The sequence below is a fragment of the Castor canadensis genome, chromosome 5 (assembly GCF_047511655.1).
Source record: "Castor canadensis chromosome 5, mCasCan1.hap1v2, whole genome shotgun sequence".
NCBI lineage: Eukaryota > Metazoa > Chordata > Mammalia > Rodentia > Castoridae > Castor > Castor canadensis.
The window spans coordinates 67030826-67050947 of record NC_133390.1 but is presented as its reverse complement, the minus strand read 5'-3'; the positions used below and the strand labels follow the sequence as shown (position 1 = coordinate 67050947).

Here is a 20122-nt window from a genome sequence, read left to right as displayed (position 1 = left end):
GATATTTTAAAGATAATTTTTCTATTCAGATTCCTAATATTTCATCAGTAATCATAAGTGAGAATGGCCTGTGATTGTTTTCTGTCTTCTATTGTCTTAGTTCAGTTTTAATATCATAATATCAAATAACCTCATAAAATGAGTTGGGCAGCTTTATCTATTTTTCTGTTCTTTGAAAACAGTGTGAATAATATGGGGATCATCTGATGGTTTTGTAGAGTTTTCTTGGCTTTGCTTATATGTTTACTTGGTAGATTTTTGAGTTTCTTTAATGATACCTACTTACTTCCTTTTCCTGTGTCTTGTATATATTTCTGAAAAATGTTTTGTGCAAGTTTATTCATTTTGGCATCAAGTTGTTCATAGTATTATCTGTATGTAAGATGAACAATGCATTTAGGAGTTTAGGGTCTAGAGTCAGAGGACAGGGTTTTGAATCCTGAATCCAGTTATGACTGGGTATGTGACTTTGTGTCATATTGTGTGTGTGTGTGTGTGTGTGTACTCAGACAATGAGAATAATCCCATTACAGTGGATAAAGATGAAATGAAAACACATGTAAAATGTTTAGAACATCATCTGTTATGAATAATCACTTAGTAAATATTAGTACTTACATTATTCTTAGGAATTTTTAAGCTCTATTCTCCTTTTCATTCCTAATACTGTTTGTCTATCTTTTTTATCTTTTAATGCATCTTGTTAAACCAAGCTTTTGATTTTATATATCCTCTTGTGTGCGTGTATGAATTTCTATTCATTCATTCAAATAGTCGTTGAATACTACTGAGTACTAGATGCTGTTCTACGCGCTGGCAGCGTATCAATGGACAGGACAGATGCTTTTTCCTCTACAGAACGTACATTCTAGTGGGTGCAAATTGGCAAATTCCAACTTGTGTTACAAGGCAGTCAGTTCTGTGTGGAAAAAACAGAATCAGGGTTAAGTAGATTAGTTGGAAATGAGAAACTCCACTTTTGAGTACTTAGGATGAGGCTCATTGAGAAGATGAAAGTATAGCAAATATTTAAAGTTGAAGGAAATAAGCCTTGTGGGACTGGAAAGCATTCCAGGTAGAGGGACCAGACATATGAAGGCCCTGAGGCAGGAGCATTCCTGTGTGTTTGATGAATATCAAAGAGGCCAGTGGGTTTGGAGTGGAGTGAGCATGGCAGAGAATAGTTCAGAGTTATTATATCCTGAAGATGCTAGGATATATATCTATATGTATCTTATGAAACTTGATGATTATATTATTCAGTATTCTGCATTGTTAGCAGTATTTTATCTGTTTCAGCCATTGTTTTATGAGAAATATGTGTTTAAGAATCACACATTAAGATTGTAGATTTGTTAATATGCTCTTGCGGTATGGCACTTTTTCTTTACCTAGCTTGAGCATGTCATTCAGTGCTTACAGGTTTGTTATATCTCATTTGTCCTCATGCTTAATATACTTTTTACATTGTATTTACCTTTCAAATTAAAAGCTATAGCACCTGTCTTTGGCTAATTCTTGTGGGCATTCTATGGTTCATTGGCCTTCAGCTTTCTGTTTCAGCTGGGTCCCTTGAAAGTAGCGTGTATCTGCAGTCTGAGAGCCTCTGTCCTTTGATTGTTGGAATCCATTATATTATTGTGATTATAGATATATTTAAGTAGTTTCTAATATCCTATTTGATGTGTTTTCTATTTACCAGGCATTTTCTTTACTCCTCATACTTTCTACTGATTATTTGAGTGTCTTTTATAATTTTATTTTCTCTTCTATTTTTGAAGTTATAAGTGGTTCAAAAGTTTCTTTTATTTCTTTTTAAAGCATACTTGGTTTAATATAGTCTTGAGGTAAAAGTATCTCTACCTTCTATCCAAACAATAAGACCATGGAAATCTTTAATTTGTCCATTTTGCATAGTCTGTCTGATTATTTCTTTTCAATAACTCTCTGTTCTCTCCTGTTAGCCATTTGTTGGACCTTTTCATTCTATCCATGGTATCTCTTAACTTCTCTCTCATTGTTAATTTCTGTAGCAAAGGAAGCTTTGCTACATTTTAGTTAATTTCCTTTGCTTTAGTATATTTATTCCACGTTATTTTTAACCTCTCTCCTTATTAATCATCCCCATTGTTATTTTTTCTACATTTATTGTCTGTTTCATTTAGATTTATCTAGAAGTCTACCAGTTTCTTGGCTCAGCATTCTTTCAACACACTCACTTTGTGGTGGAGGGAGTAACTGAGGCTTGAACTCAGGACCTTGTGCTTATTACTAGGCAGGTGCTCTTCTACTTGAACCATGCCCCTATCCCCCAACACACTCATTTTTGCTGTGTTTAATTTCCTTATTACTAAAGCACATACCCTTATTACATTGGTAATCTATGAATGATAAATGTTTTCAGGTATGTTTAAAAATAATCTTTATATTTCTGCACTTTTGAATATGATTTAGCTGAGTAGAGGATAATAAATTATCAGTTATTTTTCATCAATAATTAGAAAATGTGACTCCATTTTTATCTGATCTTTGTTACTGTTGCAAAATCTGCTGCTAGTCTATTTAGAGGCATTTATCTTTTTCTTCTAAATTTACTTTCAGATTGTTTTTGTACTTTGTGTCTGTAGATCCTAAGGATTTCCACCAGTTCAAGATCAATTTTCATATCATTATTTTTGGCTCTGGGATTTCAGTGCCATCTAAACAAAATAAAATTAGAACCTATGTATACATGTAGCCCAAGTTTGTGACTTTTGTTTCTTACAGAAGACTTTAAAAAATTTGCTGGTAACTCAAAATCTAGATAAACAACTATCTTAAGGCACATCATAGCAGTTAAGAATGTGAGTTCTGAAAACTTTAGCCATATGGCTTGGAGAAAATTGCTTAACCACTCTGCACTTCTGTTTCCTTCAATTTAAGCGTAGGTATGATGGTCAAATTCTGGAATGCTGAGTGAGTGAGAGTCACAAATGAGTTAGAATAGTGTTTGGCAAGCAGTAAATGCTCAACGAATATTCGATGTTTCAGTAATTCCTGTGATTTGAGCAAGTTGCTGGAAGAGTGGCTGTTCAAGTTCCTTGCTATAAACAGGTTTATCAATTTAGTCTCAGCCACACGGTCTCCTTGTCTGTGATTGTGTGCCCACTGGCACCATAGCCACTATCTTTATAGACCTGTGTCCAGCTTCCATTTCTGACTTTGATTCCTCTTCATTTCTGTCTCTTGTGGGGCATCCCTAATCTTTCTAATAAAATTTATAGTTATGATGGACTGAACTTTTTGTGTGTGTTTGTAATTAAAAGGGATTACACATGAGCTTGGGCTACCACATTTCCTCAAGTGGAAGTCAGACTTAACAGGTTTTTTTATGATTAGAAGTTATTCATGTCATAAAACCTTAAACATAGGAATAAAATAGAGAAAAGTCTGATAATAATAGTGCAGGTTAAGGAACTAAGTAAGTAGTGTCATATGGGTCACGTTTTGGTAATAGAAAACTTTACATTTTTTTATAAGGCATATCACAAGATGGGTACTACTAACACTGGGCTTTATTCTCTCCATCTTTTGTCTGTGCATTAGTAAACATTTTTTCTTTGGGATGGTTTTATGTCAGTGCTATGTTTTATCCTGTATTTATATTTTAATAAAGAACATATTAGGGGTTATTTCTCTTACCATAAAAATGTATTTGATAAAATTGTTATCAGAATATGGTATCATGCATATAATATTCTATTGTTGGATATATAAGCTGCTTTGAAATTGTAACTTTATTTTAAGACAATATGTTTTAGGAGATGATTTTATAATTTCTGTAAGTGCTAAGAGATATTTTAAAATTCTCCTTCTTTCCTTCCATTCTTCTATCCTTCCTTCTTCCTTCTCTCCCTCTCTCCCTCCCTCCCTGGCGATCAAACCAGGGCCTTGCCCATGTAAGGCAAGTACCCTATCACTGAGCTACATCTCCAACTCTTGATTTTTGAGACAGGGTCCTGCTATGTAGTCCAGACTGACCTCAAACTCACAGTCCTACTATCTCCACCTCATACATGTTGTGATTACAGACACGGGCCACCAGACCCATCTAAATTGTTTCTTTATATTTGTAGACTTTTTATCCTTTGTAAACCATTTTAAAGTCATATATTTGTTTTTGTATAGAGTCTGCCAGAGAGTATAATTTTCAGTACATGGTCTAACAGAGCAGTCTATATCCTCACTGTGAATTAAAGTCAGCTAACAGATATTTAAGACATGTCTATTTCCATGTCCCTTCTTCTGGCATTCTAACTTAATTGCTGTACAGTAGAGTCCACATTAGTGTCTTCAAAAAGTATTTCTAATGTGCAGCCAGTGTTGACAATCACTTGGATAATATATTAACACACCAAGAAGGATATATGTCAAACATGGAGGGTGATTATTTTGTGGAATGACACCCCTTCTCCAAAACCATTCAGCCTCCCAGCAACCAAGGATTGAGGTATGCACAGTTGTTCACCATAGTAGTTCAATAAAACTTGAATTCTGTAAGAAAATGTGGGAGATATAATTAGGGAAAAAAATCCCCTTTCTGTTTTAAAGAAGGAGAAATATCCTTAAGTCTGAAACACAGAGAACCTTAAAATGAGTTTTAAAATTAGTGCAAATAATAGCAATGAATTTCATATATTCTTTTACCATGGTAAATATAAAAGTACACTATCTGACTTTATTTTATTTATCGATGACTGGAAAGTTCCAAAGTTAAATAGTGTTTGCTGTCCTTAAGTTCCTAAGAACTCGTCTGTTGCCCTCATGCTTTCATAGTTTAATATGTGAAGGGAGATGATCAACATCCCTGCTTGCTTGAGAACTCTGTGCAGAGCTGTACTGGAGATCGCAACCGGAGCAGGGCACTAACTTAAATCTCACCAAACTCTACGTGAGAACCAGCAAGGATGCCAGGTTTGCCCAGAGTCTAAGGATGGATAAGATTCCCATTCTTTTGTCATGTTTAGAAGACTCAGGAGTCCTTACTCTCCTTTTAGAAAGGTCTCTGCTGTTTCCCTGCCCAATGAGAGTGCTTCTGAAGTTATCTCATGGAAGCAGAAAACTTTTCACCCACTTGTCATTGAATAAATGGGTGGGTTTTTGTTTTTTCCTGCTTCATCAACATGTTATTCTGACTGAAGACAAGCTTCTCTTCATCCTTCTTGCTGTCTAACATAAAGAAGCAAGTCCCATGTAATGTTCAAATCTCCTCCTCTAAAAGACATTTATGCCAACAATTACCTTAAGTAACAGTTTACCTTGTTTATACATTCTCATTTTATTTATTTATTTATTTGGTGGTAGCAGTGGAGGTTGAACTCAGGGGCTTACACTTGCTAGGCAGATACTCACTAGGCTAGGCATGCTTGTGCCATGCCTCCAGCCTTTTTTGCATTGGTTATTTTTGAGATAGGGTCTTGCTTTATTCATGGGCCAATCTCCCCACATAGCTGAAATGATGGGTGTTCATCACTGTGCCCAGCCATTGGTTGAACTAGAATGTCGTGAAATTTTTGCCCAAACCATGATCCTGATTTCCACCTCCCAAATACATTCTCATGTTTAAACCTGTGTGTGTCCACATATATACATATACATAATCCTTAATTCTGTGTAACTATTTCAGGGTAGAGTTGGAGAAGGTAGAGAAATAAAAATTCAGGAGATATATTTTCGTCCTAGAGCTCATTGTCTAAAGAAGAAGACATATGCAGGGATAATAATAGTACAGCACAATTTGTATACAGTGTTATAAATTTAAAACATTGAAATGTTCTCCTTGGGGAGTTTACAAAGAACTTTATAGAGAGATTCCTGAGCAAATGGATCATACACAATGACTAAAAGTTTTATCAAGTAAAAAAGGGTATTATAAAAAGGGGACCATGCATGTAAACTCTTGAAAGTATGAAGGTTTGACATTTTTAAATGAGATCTACAAAACTGGCATAAAGGTGAGTGGAGGTTTGGCCGGAAAAGAGCATGGCAAGTCCAGATTATGAAAGGCTTTAAGTAACACGATAGCAGTTTGAATGTTATCTTTGAGACTGGGTATTCACTGACATAAAGCCAGAAAAGATAGCCAAAAGTAACTCTTTAGAAGTGTCAGAAATCAGGGTGAAAGATTGGCAGTCAGGGCATAAATGGAAGCTTTGATGGTAGCTCCATCAAGCATTGAACAGGGCCTGAACTAACTCCCTAGGGATGGGGATGGTGAAGGAATGCAGGAAAGTTAGAATACAAGAAATATTAAAGATAAATATTACCAACATATAAGACTTGGCCAGATGTTGAGATTCAGAGAAGCGCCAGAGTTAACTTGGATTCCTGTCGTGGGTCACTGAATGACTACTGACCTCTCAGCTCAATGAAGAAATTTGTAGAGGTTTGTTTGCAGAAGGTAGTAAGAGGGTAGTGGTTCTCTGGGACCTCTAGGTGGGGTTTAAAATAATAATGGCAACATTTCTTGAGCACCAAGTGCTGTTTTTCTTTGAGGACTGAAGTGTAACAATCAGCGTAGGGACATACTGATTCAAAAGTGTCACTGACAGCAAGTTAAAATCAAGAGCACAGACAGTGCTCTGTAAGCCTGTGTGAGAAAGCAGTGGCTACAATCCCAACTGGTCTTGCTTGTAGCTGTTGCCATGTTATGTATGTATGCTCATTATCTTGTCATTAATTGTGGATCAGTTTTGTAAATTAGTATTAATGTACTTATACACTTAGTAATTTATACAAATTCCATGAGTGATACTCCAAAAACAAACAAGTTTTAGAGTCAGCACGAGGCCTAAACTTGGAAATTTTGATGTGTGATTCTATGTAATTTCCTTAATACAAGGATATCTGGATATTATCTTCCTCAGCTATTTCCCGGGAAAGTTCATTGGTGTTTTCTAGTGTTTGAATGTTTGCTATTGGCTTTAGTTCTTTGTGAATACTTCAATGGCAGAAATGCAAAGAGGAGATGGGGATGTTGCTGTGGAATATGCTAACATGAAATTGGAAATGGACTTAAAAATCTGAATTGGCAAAAGCAGTATCTTATTTCAATGGCAAAACCAAAGTCAGGGCAAGCAGAAAATTATCTTCATCGTTGAATATAAGAACTGGGCTAATACAAAGCAGCTTGTATGCTCATGTCCATGTGAAAGGTGCTTTTGGACATTCTCCTAATGGGGCAGGTTCTCCCTTCCCTTCCTATCTCCATCTTAATTCAGATAGATCCACATAAAAATAAAATAAAAGCTGTTTTCACAAAATTTCAAGGTGGTTTGATACCGTATATAATGCCATATAGTATCTTAAATTTCATGTAAGAGTAATGGAATTTAAACATTAAGTAGTATCTTTTAAGTTTTAAATAGATTTTTATTTGGTATTTTGTGTTAATGTCCTCCCCCCGTTTTGTCAGTTTTTTAATCATAAAATGTCTTTCAAGTTGAAATCATTTTCACGTATTAAAATGTACAATTTTATCATAACATGTTGGCTCAAGCAATATTAACCAGGCATTTGTTATTATATCTTTTTAACATAATAGTTACAAGAAATAATTCACTGTGGATTATTATGGTCCTTTATTATTTAAAATACATGAGTCATGAAAATACAGAATAATTTATGATTTGGGAATAATTATTTCTCATTCTCAAATCCAGAAGATGAGTATTTACTGGACATTTGAAGATACTAGATATTTTCCATGTTTCTTGACACTTTTTTTCATGACTCATAAAAATACATTAATTTCCCAAGAAATCCAGGAAGGAATTCCCACATGGAAATGTTACCAGACACTGCCTATTAGCATGCATTATCTCATTTAGTTCTCACAGTAACATCTGACTACAGGCACTTGCAAGCTCCGTATTACAGAGGAGGAACCTAAAACACGCATGCAAAACAGGTAATGAGTCAGTACTATATGATTGGCAGGAGGTTGAGCAATTCAAACCCAGGTTGTCTGACTCTGGAAAATGCTCTTTTTTGGCACCCTGGAGTAGGCAGCCAGAGGTGGAATTCTGGGACTGAGGAGAAAGAAGAAAATTGGAAATACACACTCATGTTTGTTTCTCTGATTCTGAGTATTCTCAGCCAGGTGCATAGCTTGTGTGGGATACAGTGTTACTGTGAACTAAAACTAGGGTTTGATGTTCTCAAACTATATAGCTCCACACAGTTGCACTTTCCTTTGAAAAAAGATCAAACAGCATTTTTTCTGTGCCTTTGTTTCAGTAAATTACTTCTGTTCCAGAGCAGGCCCAGTAAAGTGACAGAGAAATTAACCTGTCGATTTCAGGATGGGCTGTGCCCTTTGTAGACACAAACAGTCTGGTGTTTGCTGAAGGAGTTGCTCCCATCTCCATACTGCCTTGTCTACATAAACAACTCTGTTTCTGGTCTTATCAATGTGTCTTTCTTATTCTTTGTTTACATTCTGAGTTAGCTATCATGCTATGTCAACCTCACATTCTTACAGCAACATGGTCCTTGTGTCTGCATAAAGAAAGGGAAGAACAAGACTTCACCTTTTAAAAGTAACTTTTAAAAGCAATAATCTTTATAGTTTACTTCTTTGTGCATGCCCAAATGCTGCTTAGAGCAGCTGCTGAAAATTTCTCAAATTGTCTGTTTGGAAATGTCAACATAATTATTGGTTTGGGGTGAGCTGATCAGATTTCTAGAATTTCAGGGTTTAAGGGGGAAAAAAAGAAGGCAAACAGCCCCAATATGTGGAATTGTGGGACTGATTGCCCAGAGTTTATGCTTTTCTTGCATGATGACATTAAGGCTTGTGTTGAAGAGGAAGTTAGGCATATGGCTTAGCTAATAATACAGCATCGGAACAATGCATGGTTAATGTGCATCCTGCAGAGTAATGTACTTGTAAATGTCTTACTATGATTATGAGTGCTTTAGACTTGGATAGATACGATTTTATAGACTGCTGCTACCTGTGTACTGTGTGATCTTGGACAAACTGCATGGCCACTCTGAGAGTTCCCATTTTGAAAAGTAGGGAATATAGAACCTAACCATGTTGTGAAGATTAAATGAGGCATATTTAAGGCTCTTAGCACAGTGTATGTACCAAGTGGACACTAGAAAGAAGATAGTACTTTTATTTATTGATTGGTTATCTATATTTATTGAACAGCTTTCAGTGTTCTGGGTAATATTTGACGATGGGGATGCAAAGATTACAATGATAATCCCAGTCCTTACCTTAACACTACAAGAAAGCAATCTATTGCAATAAATGGGTTAAGTGCTTGCCAGAGCTGGAGAACACAGGGTGCTAGGGGTACACATAGGGGGATTTCTAATGCGGGCCAGGGAAATCAAATAGAACTCAGGGAAGGAAGAACACACTACCCAAGTATGGCTGAGGAATCTGAACTAATTCACTGACCCTCACCTTCCAGCCCTCCCCAATGCTGATAGCCCTCAGAGTATTTTTTTAAGGAAAAGGAAACAATATGTAAGGACAAATCAAGTAATCACTAAGTGTATTGACTTGGGTGTGTGCAGTACAATATAAATGTCAAAAGTTATCAAGCGTTGTGTTCTTTCCTGAATATATACGGTATCTGTATAATGTGGATTTGACCTTTAAAAAAGGGGCAAAAATAAAATCTCTTCTTTTTGTGACCTGTGTATTGAAGTTAGTCAGTATGTGTTTGATGATTCAGAGTCATTCATGACCACAATCCATTGTGTTATGTTAGAAGGCTGAGGGATAACCCTGAGGGCATTGATTTTTGGGACTCTTTCAGTGAATTTGCTCAGATACTTGAGCCAGTCTGGGTCAGTGGTTTTTCCCTCTTCTGTGTTCTGTTGATTTCCAAGGCCCTCATTAGGGCCCTCCTTTGTGCTCCCCTAGCATCCTGTGTTCTCCATCCCTGATTGTCCTTTAACCCATTTGTTGTAATTGCTTGTCGTCTTGTCTCATTAAAGTTGTTTTGCTCATCATTGTGTTACCATCTTCAGAATTACTGAGTACAAAGGAAGGTGCTCAATAAGAGTTCATGTAGTAAATGAAGGAGTTGATAAAAGCATGAATGCTGTAGTCTGATCTGCTGCTGCCTTTGATCTAGATAAAGATGAAAGCTGGCAGCAGGACCCAGATAAATCTTAGTTCCTTATAAAAACAAGTCAACCTAGGGTAGGCCCCAGGAATGCTTGGACTTTATGGCGGAATATTTTTTTTTTTTACTTGTGCCATTAGGAGGATTTCTTACTTCTAAGTTTGCATCTGTTTTTAATGGCTGATATGACAGGATATACAGTCTTTCCTGCCAAAAGGAGGCCTGGAGCTTAGAGATATGATAGTCATCCATCCAATTCCAGTTTTTTTCTTTCTTTTTGGTATCAGTGTGGTTTGAACTCAGGGCCTCAAGCTTGCTAGGTACACAGACCTCTTACTGCTTGAGCCACTCAGCCAGCCCCAATTCCAGTTTCTAATTGACAGCTGTGTCATCTAAAGCTTCAGTATCTTTTTTCCATTTAATGGGATTAACAATAAAAATGCCTGAAATGGTCATTGCAAAGATTGAGATAATACATATAAAAGTTTACCCAGTTCTTGGCAAACTTGCGTAACTTTTAACTTTGATTTTTATTAGTGCCCTAAGTTATTTACATTTTATAGGAATAAATTATGCTAGTATTTATGAGTTGCTAAAATGTGAACTGTCCAAACATTTCCTGGTAATATCAATGTGGAGGCCTGGAAAACAGACCACTGAAACTCCCCACTGGGGGAAAGAAAACTGACTGGCAGCCTCGGGTGCTTCTCCTCTGGAGCCACCGCTGCTTCAAATCCAGGCCAAGCTTCCCCAGGGCTGCTTCTGGCTGGTGATGGGGCACAGTGGAGCTATTAATGCAGGCCCACTCCTGTAGGGCAGGGGCACCTTTAATGGATGACTTTGGCTTAAGACTCCCCATGTGCCTGGTGGAAGCATCATAAAACCATGCTGCTGTCTGAGACTCTTCTTACCCAGACTTCCTTTCTCCACTTTCCCTTTCACAGAGGTCAGACCTGCGTTGAAGTCAGAGGCTTTGCTTGCTTTCTCCAGCCACCTTCCCATTTCGTTTACTGAGATTTCCTCCAGTAAACCTCAGGCTTGTCCTTTTAAGCTACTGCTTCTTAGAGAATCTGAGCTAATACAACAGTTGTAATAGTTACAGTTAGAGAACTGAAGATGGAGAATTGATATTTTCTTCATCAAGTGTAGGGTGAACATTGTTATAACCGCTAACCTAATCTTCATGTTGTTGCATTTTGTCAAAATTAAAATGTGGTGTTACCACAGATTCTCTAGGACAAGCATTAGCTACCCTTTCCTCAGAGAAGGCCACTGACATTTAGTATACAGCATGCTAATCTGCAGATTGAGTTTTAAGATTGTCCTTGTTTAAGACAGTCCTTAATTGTTACAGATCTTTAACGTATTATACCAGTTTTAGTCTTTAACATTCATGAATCAGAAATTTCTTCTCCCTCCAAAAGTCAAGAAAATTGGTAACTCTTCAGATTATCTATTTTTACGTCTTATCGTCTGCTGATTTCTTTGGTTTTCTTGTTCATTTCACCAGATCCTTACTTATTATTTTTGTGACAGACCAGGCCCAGGGAACAGTTACTATCCGAAACATCAGTGCTGTCTCTTCAGGTTTGTACCAGTGTGTGGCTTCTAATGCTGTTGGGACCAGCACCTGTCTTTTGGATCTGCAGGTTACTTCACGTAAGTGCGTGGATTGTGAGGCCACCCCAGTGCACAATGCTGTCACCTTTGTTAAACCGGGAAATAACAGGCTCTGCTAGAGTAAACAGAAATTGTTTTGGCTTTAATCATTGTCAGAATAGTTTGTAAATAGTTAAGGATACTTTTCAAGCCTCAGCAATATGATAAACTTTATGACAAAACATTTTTCTCTTCAAACCAGTTCTTATTTCGTGGTACTGTAGATTTTATATAAATTCATAATGATCTTATAGCTAAGGCGAGACCTTCTTATATTTGTCCTAATACCTTATATCTGCCTAATTGCTGATTGTCTGATTATAAAAAGAGCAGTGTAAACCATTTCTGATTAGTTGAGAATTCTGGGTCATTTGAAATTCTGGTTGCAAAAGGGGATGAAGCCATGAGGTATCAGGAGTGCCAGGGCTCACTGGGGCCTGAGTGCCCCAAGTCTCACAGGTGCCATCTTTCCACGCCCTGCTCCTGTTGCTGCTCTCCTGATGCCTGTGAACTATTTCATGGTTCATTTACTCAACAGATGTTGAGAGCCTACTATGTATTAGTCCTAGCATTTAGAGATGTAGACAGCTAATCAAGGTTTAATTTTATATGAATGTGATATGTTCAGCAGATTTGAGTATTTTAAGCAGGCCTGCATATGTTTATACAGTTGTGTGGGATATGTTATTTCTCTTTCTTTTCTTTAAATTTACCTTAAATATATTTTACAGCCCAGCCCAGAAGCATTGGACTAATAGCTGGAGCCATTGGCACTGGTGCAGTTATTATTATTTTTTGCATTGCACTAATTTTAGGGGCATTCTATTACTGGAGAAACAAAAATAAAGAGGAGGAGGAAGAAGAAATTCCTAATGAAATAAGGTTTGTATGTCACATATTTTATCCTGCATAGCTAATGTGTATTTCTATTCATTTTGGCAGTCAAGATTTCTTTGGCAATCTTATAACTGATAGTCAAGGTAATTAAAGTGGTCAAATGATATTTTCTCATATATTATGTCACTTTTTTCATAGTAATACTGTTCTTTTTAATTGGGTCATGAAAGATCCAGCATGTGTCCAAGTAGGAAGAAACAAATGAAGAGTTCCCCTGCTCCTTCCTATCTCCAGGATAGGTAGGATAGGTGGGGTTCAGTGGCTGTCACAATAGAAAAATTAAAGTACGTGTTTACATTGGCCTCTCTAATAGGTCTCCCCACTATTAAGCAAGAAGGAGCACCTTAAGAACATTCCAGTTCCTGCACATAGGCACAGCAGTTATCTATTTTTCATTATTATAAATAATACTGGAGACATGCTACTTTATAAACAAATGAGGTTTATTCTGGTTTATGATTCTGGAGGGGCCAGGTCTAGGGGTGTATTTGTTACTTTTGCATAGCTATAATCAAAATATCTGAGAGGCAACTTAAAAAAGAAAATATTTATTTGGGCACACAATTCTAGAGGTTGTCTTCATGGGCTTGGGCAGAATGCCGTGGTGGTAGGAGCATGTGGTGGGGGCAGTGGGGAGAGGAGAGAGAGACAGACAGACACCTCTCTCCTAAATTTTCCAGAACTTTCCAAAATAGGAGCAATACATGAGCCTGTGGGAGGCACTTTAAATCAAATCATAACAAGGAGGTCCTCATTGGTGATGATATTCCTAATGGCAGAGTCTCAAGGCAGCACAGAGCATCACATGGCAAGAGATGGGGAGCACATGGGTCTATGTCTGTCTTGTTTTTCCCCCTGTTATTATAAAGCTGCCAGAAGTTAGTCATGGCGAACTCCACCCTGATGACCTTATCTAACCCCAATCACCTCCCAAAGACCCTCCTCTAAATAACAATAGTAAGTTATGTTTTCACCCTCAAATACTTCACAATGACAATCAATTTAAACACTGAATCCTGGTGGGAGAGGGGGACTCAAACTGTATAAAATCCACTAGAATACAAATGCATTAGTAAAAATAAATCAAGATAACCTTTAAAGAAAAAGTGCCTTGGAATATTGTGGAGATTTGAGGGTTCTGGCTCAGCCTCGCATTTCATCTCATATGCTTGTGGAAAACACTTTAATGATTTTTCTCCTCAGCAAGACACACAGCCTTTCAGGGTTTGATCCTTACCCATTTCCGTGGTCTTCCCTCTCACTGCTACCTTGATCACTCTGTGTTCCAATCTACTCTGCATTTTTCCCTGCCTTGCCAAGATGCTGCTGTCTTTGTGGACCATGCACCTTTTCTTTTCCTCTATCTCTTCACAAACTCCCTTGATCTAATTCAAGACTAGTCCAGGCATCACCTCCTCATAGGAGTTGTCTTTAGTTCCTTCCCCAACCCTTCAGACCTTGCATTGATTGTCACCCCATTTGACTATGGTCTTCCTAGGTGACTTTTTTTTTCCACATGAAACATCTAATAGAATGTACTCAATAAATGTTAAATAAACGAGTCTTGAATTAATGACTTTTGTTAGTCTCTTATAATTCTTGTTTTTTGGTGGGACTGGGGTTTTGAACTCAGTGTTTCATGATTGCAGAGCAGGCATGCTACTGCTTGAGCCAGACTTCCAGTTCATTTTGCTCTGGTTATTTGGAGATGGGATTTCATAAGCTATTTGCCCAGGCTGGCCTCAAACCAAGATCCTGCCCATCTTAGCCTCCCAGGTAGCTATGATACAAGTGTGAGCCACCAGCACCAGGTGATCCTCTTGTAATTCTTAAGGGCTTGGGCTGTAAGTAGAGCTAGATTCCATCCCAGAACCAGATCAGCAAGGAAAAATAACCTCATCAGCATACCACAGTGCTTTCTCACACCTCAAAAGGTAATAAAGGCAAGATATAATTTCTTGAAATTTTTCTGTATATATAGCTTTGTTTTCTAGTATTTAATGCAATTAACTCAGTGAATTTCTTCATGGACTATTTTCCTATTTGCAGTATGTTTATGTCTGTGTACATTTATGCATATATATATGTATATATATACATATGTTATATATAAAGATACATAAATGTATTTTTCAGTTATAACAGAAGAGATTTCTTTGAGATAGCTGATATTTCCTTTTCCATTCTTGGGGTCTGAGAAGCTGAGGAGAGGTTTTTTCTGATGGTTGTCTTATGGGGAATTGGTACTAAAGCTGAGGCCATTTGTGGCTGTCTTGTTTGCTTCATGACAGAGGATTTCAATTTCAGACATACTATTAGCCTTAATGTGTAAAAAAAGAGTCCTGGATAGAAGGGTAGGTTAACTCTCAAGTAAGTCCTAAGGACAACTTTGTTTTTGTTCCTTTTCAGAGAGGATGATCTTCCACCTAAATGCTCGTCTTCTGCCAAAGCATTTCACATGGAGATATCCTCCTCAGAGAACAACACGTTGACCTCTTCCAATACCTACAACAGTCGATACTGGAACAATAATCCAAAAGTTCATAGAAACACAGACTCACTCAACCACTTCAGTGACTTGCGTCAGTCTTTCTCCCTCCACTCAGGCAATGCCAGTATTCCATCCATCTATGCGAATGGGAACCATCTGATCCCGGGTACACATAAGACTCTGGTAGTGACAGCCAACAGAGGGTCATCACCCCAGGTTGTATCCCGGAACAGTGGCTCAGTCAGCAGGAATCCTCGGCCTCAGCACACACACTCCTACACCATCAGCCAAGCAACACTGGAGCGAATTGGTGCAGTACCTGTCATGGTGCCAGCCCAGAGTCGGGCAGGGTCCCTCGTATAGGACATGTTGTGTTCAGAAGAAGAGAAATGTAATGCCTCCATTCAAGGGGGAGGGTGGGTAGGCAGGTGCTGAAAAGATCCACTTTCCCTATGATTATATTAGTAAAAGCACAAAGAAGAAGACAGTGCTCCTACGTGATCACTGCAATGTGTGAAATGGACTGGAATGCTCCATCGTGACGACTTGTTTCTCCACCACAGGTGTCCTGGGATTCTGTTGAAAAGCTGCATTTCAAAGATGTGCCAAGTCAAGATGAAAGATATAAGAGCACCTAAAACCCAAACTGCAGTTCAGATGGGCCTGTTCTTTAATTCTTGCCTAATTTAATAATTTTCAAGAGACTAAAGTGCCAGATTGAGTCTAAATAATGAAATTATTTTTTAAAAAATAGGTGTCTTCAGAAAAAAATTTCAATCAACCTTGTAATATATTCTGCCTCTACCCATCTCTCATGTAGAGGGCTTAATGGCATGAATGGTTAATATTGGTTCCAACAGGGCTAGCTCTTTTATAATAGAATCAAAACTTTATACACAAAACAAGTTCAGTGAGAAATGGGGGAAAACAAAGGAAATTTCTTTGAGAAACCCCTCCATATATATTTATTTATCTCTTCCTGAACCATGAATTTCATATTTGGAGTTTTGCTATATTGACAGATTCTTGTCTGTCTGTTATTCTAGGATCTGTTAGAGGTCTATGGCAATTACTGTTCATTATTTCATGGAAAAAAATTTTTAAAGAAATCTGTGGGTTTTTTTCTCTTCCTCTTTTTTAAATAGGAGAGGCATTGGGCTAGGAAAGAAAAGACTTACACTTTGTTCAGTGATTGTTTTTAGTGAACCTAGCAGGAAGTCTGTCACAAAAGGGCAATGATGTTTGGGCAGTGCAGAGCAGATGGAAGGGACCTTAACCTGGCTGGGCAATCTCCCAGGCCTAGCCTGTCCAGGGTTCCTTTGCTGTCATCCCAAGGTACTCAATGAGGGCAGGACCTGTGCCTTTTGTACTGAGGAAGATAACTTCTCCTTGTTCCAAGTAGAAGTTACTAGGTTGTTACAAGAGCAGGAATTATTTTGGTTTTGTTTCTTTCAAAATAATTCTTTTTGCAAAAGTGGTAAGATAGAGACAAATGGGGTGTCTTCCAGTGTCTCCCTTCCTGGGAGGGTCTGCCCTATATTTGATAGCTCAGGTTTGCAATTTCGCCCCAGTGCATTTTATACTACTGTAATGATACTCCTTTTGTGATTAATTACCTGGCTTGGCTGGCCTTACAGCTCACCAGATTAATTTACAAACTCCCCACCCTATTTTGTGCTATGTATATCTGGTTGTATTGTGTTGATGACTCTCTTGCCTTAATCCCACTTTAAGCCACCCACAATTGATATCGTCCCAGATTTGTTTCCTAAGTTATTTATGATGCTGGTTCCAGAAAAGAACATCTTTTCTTCGAAGCCTCATGTACTCTTGCCCCTCTTCCCACCCTGCTTCTTGACTTCTCGGCAAGCGTAGTCCTCACAGGATCGGCCTCCTGGCTTCTCTGCAGTTACTTCACTAAATGGAAACCAACAGCTGCTGCGTACACTTTTTTTTTTTCAAGAAAGCCACGCTCAGAACCTAACCATTGTGACCATTTTAATGTTGATAGAAAGCTGGATTTACCTTAGCATTACTTATTTTTTGCACTTGATGGTTCTTGACTTTGTAAAAATTTAAATAAATGAATGTCCATACTTTTTATAAAGAAAAGTGAAAATACCTTGACTCAGAAAGATATTACCATATGCTGTTTAGAAAGCATTTATCTTGCATTTCTTTATTCTAATTATCTAAAATTCAATAAAAGTTTATTCATATAAAATAAGTTGTCATTAATTATGGAACTAATGGACATGATTTTTATTTAGTGTTCCCTTAATGTTTTATGTATTTTTCCATTCTGTTAAAAATAATATTCAAAACCATTTTAATGAGCACATAGCATTTCAAAAATTGCTTAACCTTCCTTGTACAGTTAGAACTTTAAGTTGATTCCACTTTTCATGGCCCTCTTTATGCATCCAGCTGTTGCCACATTTCTTAGTTTGAAAGTTCATGGAGGCAAGGTCCATGCCTGCTCTTCCCACCTCTGAATTCTGAGTACCACAATACCACTGTGAGTGTCTAGTAGATAAATGACTGAGGACTTTTAAACTGAAATTGCTCAAGTTATGGGCATGATTATAGCTTTTGATGTTTGGATCAAACTTTGTGGAAGAAATGTAAAACTTTGTTTTAACTTTTTATTTTGAGATAATACATTTATAAACAGCTCTAAGAAATAACAGAGATCACAAATACCCTTTGGCTTTCTCCTCCCTATTGTGATGTCTTGTGTAACTATTGTATAATAGCACAGATTGACATGGATACAGCCCATCAGTCGTACTCAGAATTCAGTAGTTGTGCTTGCACTCTCTGTGTGTGTATGTATGTATGTATGTATCTGTATGTGCACATTTAGTTAGATGCATTTTTTCTTTTGAGACAGGGTCTCACAATGTAGCCCAGACTGGCTTCAAGCTTGTGATTCTCCTGAAGTGCTGGAATTATGAGAATGTACCACCACACCCAGCTCTAGTTATGTGCAGTTTTATCACATGTTGATTCATGTGACCACTATGACAGTTGAGAAAGAGTATCCTATATGGTACTCTTTGATGGTCACAGCCATTTCCGTCCTCCCTAGTCCATAATCCCTGAAAATTACTACCCTGTTCTCCATCCCTATAATTTCATCATTTTGATAATGCTATATAAATGGAATGCAGTATGTAATAAGGAGGATTGGCTTTTTTCATGCAGGATAATTCACTTGAGATCCATTCTAGTCATTCCTTTTTGTATTGTTGAGTAGTACAGTTCCACAGCATTCCATGTGGTGCAAATGTACTATTCATTCAACTATGTACCCACTGAGAGAGAGAAAGGACGTTTGGGCTGCTTCCAGTTTTTGTCTGTTGTGAATAAAACTGTTGTAAACATCTGTTTGTAGGTTTCCATGTGAATATGAGTCCTATTTCTCAGGGTGAATGGCTAGCAGTGCAGTTTCTGGGTTGCAAACAGTTAAGTTTATGATTACTTTTGGAAAAAAAATATATACTCTTTCCCAGGGTGGTTGTACAGTTTTACATTTCTTCCAGCATGAATGAGTGGTCCAGTTTCTCTGTATCCTTGACAGATTTGGATTTACCAATAATAGACATTTAGATAGGTATGTAATGGTATCTCCTTGCTCTTCAATTTGCATGTTCCACGGGTTTATGATGGTGAATATCCTTTTATGTAGTTTTTGCCATTTTTATAACCTCTTTAGTGAAATGTCTTCTTCATGCCTTTTGCATATTTTCTAAATTGGTTGTTTTGTGTTTTTGCTGTTGAGTTTTGAGAATATATATTCTAGATGTGAGTACTTTTTTTCAACGTACTGTTTTCAAATTTTTTCTTTCCATTTCTTTACACTCTCTTCATGGGGTCTTTCACTGAGCAAAAGATTGAGATTTCAGGCATGTTCCTCTAATCCCAAGATACTCAGGAATACAAGGCATGAGAATCATGAGTTCAAGAAAGACCTGAGCAACATATTAAGACCCTGTCTCAAAAGATAATTTTGATGTCCAACTTACCAATTTTGCCTTTTATGGATTGTGCATTTGGTATCAGTCTAAATTCTTCAGCTATCCCAAGTCCTGAAGACTTTCACCATTTTTTCTGTAAATGTTTTATGGTTTTAAATTTAATTCTGTGATGTTTGAGTTTTTTTAAAAGTTTAGGTTGAAGTTTATGTTTTTACTTGTAGGTCCAGTTGCTTTCTGTCTCCAGTGAATTAATTGCTTTTCCATATTTGGAAAAGGTCATCTAGGCATATCTATGTCTTTCTGAGTTCTGTACCTGTTCCATTGATCCTTTTGTGACTTACTTCTCTACCAATAATATTCTGAACACTATAGTCATTTAATAATCTTCAACATCTGGTAAAATTGTTTCTTCCACTTGATTCTTTTTTGTCAAAGTTTTTTTAAATTATTTGAGGGCCTATGTATTTCTCTAAAAATTTTAGAAATAAGATGTATATGACTACAAAACACCTTGTAGTTTTCATAAGAATTACATCAAACCTGTAGAATAAATTTGGGATGAATTAACATGATTACTATGTTGAATCTTCCAATCCATGAACATGGTATATCTTTCTATTCATTTAGGTCTTTGATGATTTATTTCATAGAATTTTGTTATTTTCAAGATACTGATACTATATGTGTTTAATTGAATTTATACTTAATTTTTAAACTGTACTAGAATTGAAATGAGGTCCTCACATATACTAGGAAGGCATTCCATCATTTGAGCCACTCCACCAGCCCTTATTTCGTTTTTTGAAACAATCATAAGTAGTACTGAGCTTTAAATTTTGGTTTTTATATATTTATTGTTAGTAAGTTAAAATGTGATTGGATTTTGCGTGTTGATTTTGTATTCTGCAACCTTGCTGAATTCATTGTTCTGAGATTTCTTTTTTCTTTGTTGTAAATTCCCAGAG

The 20122-nt window shown here is 37.1% G+C and overlaps 1 protein-coding gene across 7 annotated transcripts in view; it reads left to right on the top strand.

Annotated features, from left to right (window-relative positions):
- Igsf11 (immunoglobulin superfamily member 11) overlaps positions 1-19724 on the top strand; it is a 134917-nt gene extending 115193 nt beyond the window's left edge. For 6 of the 7 annotated variants that reach the window (XM_074073212.1, XM_074073206.1, XM_074073211.1 and 3 more), the window contains 3 exons: positions 11667-11789; positions 12521-12671; positions 15096-19724. In XM_074073212.1, coding sequence (XP_073929313.1) covers positions 11667-11789; positions 12521-12671; positions 15096-15540 — 719 coding nt within the window. In that variant the 3' untranslated portion in view covers positions 15541-19724. The remainder of the gene's footprint in view (positions 1-11666; positions 11790-12520; positions 12672-15095) is intronic. The other variant, XM_074073209.1, reaches the window with a different exon arrangement.
- The last annotated feature ends 398 nt before the right edge of the window (positions 19725-20122 follow it).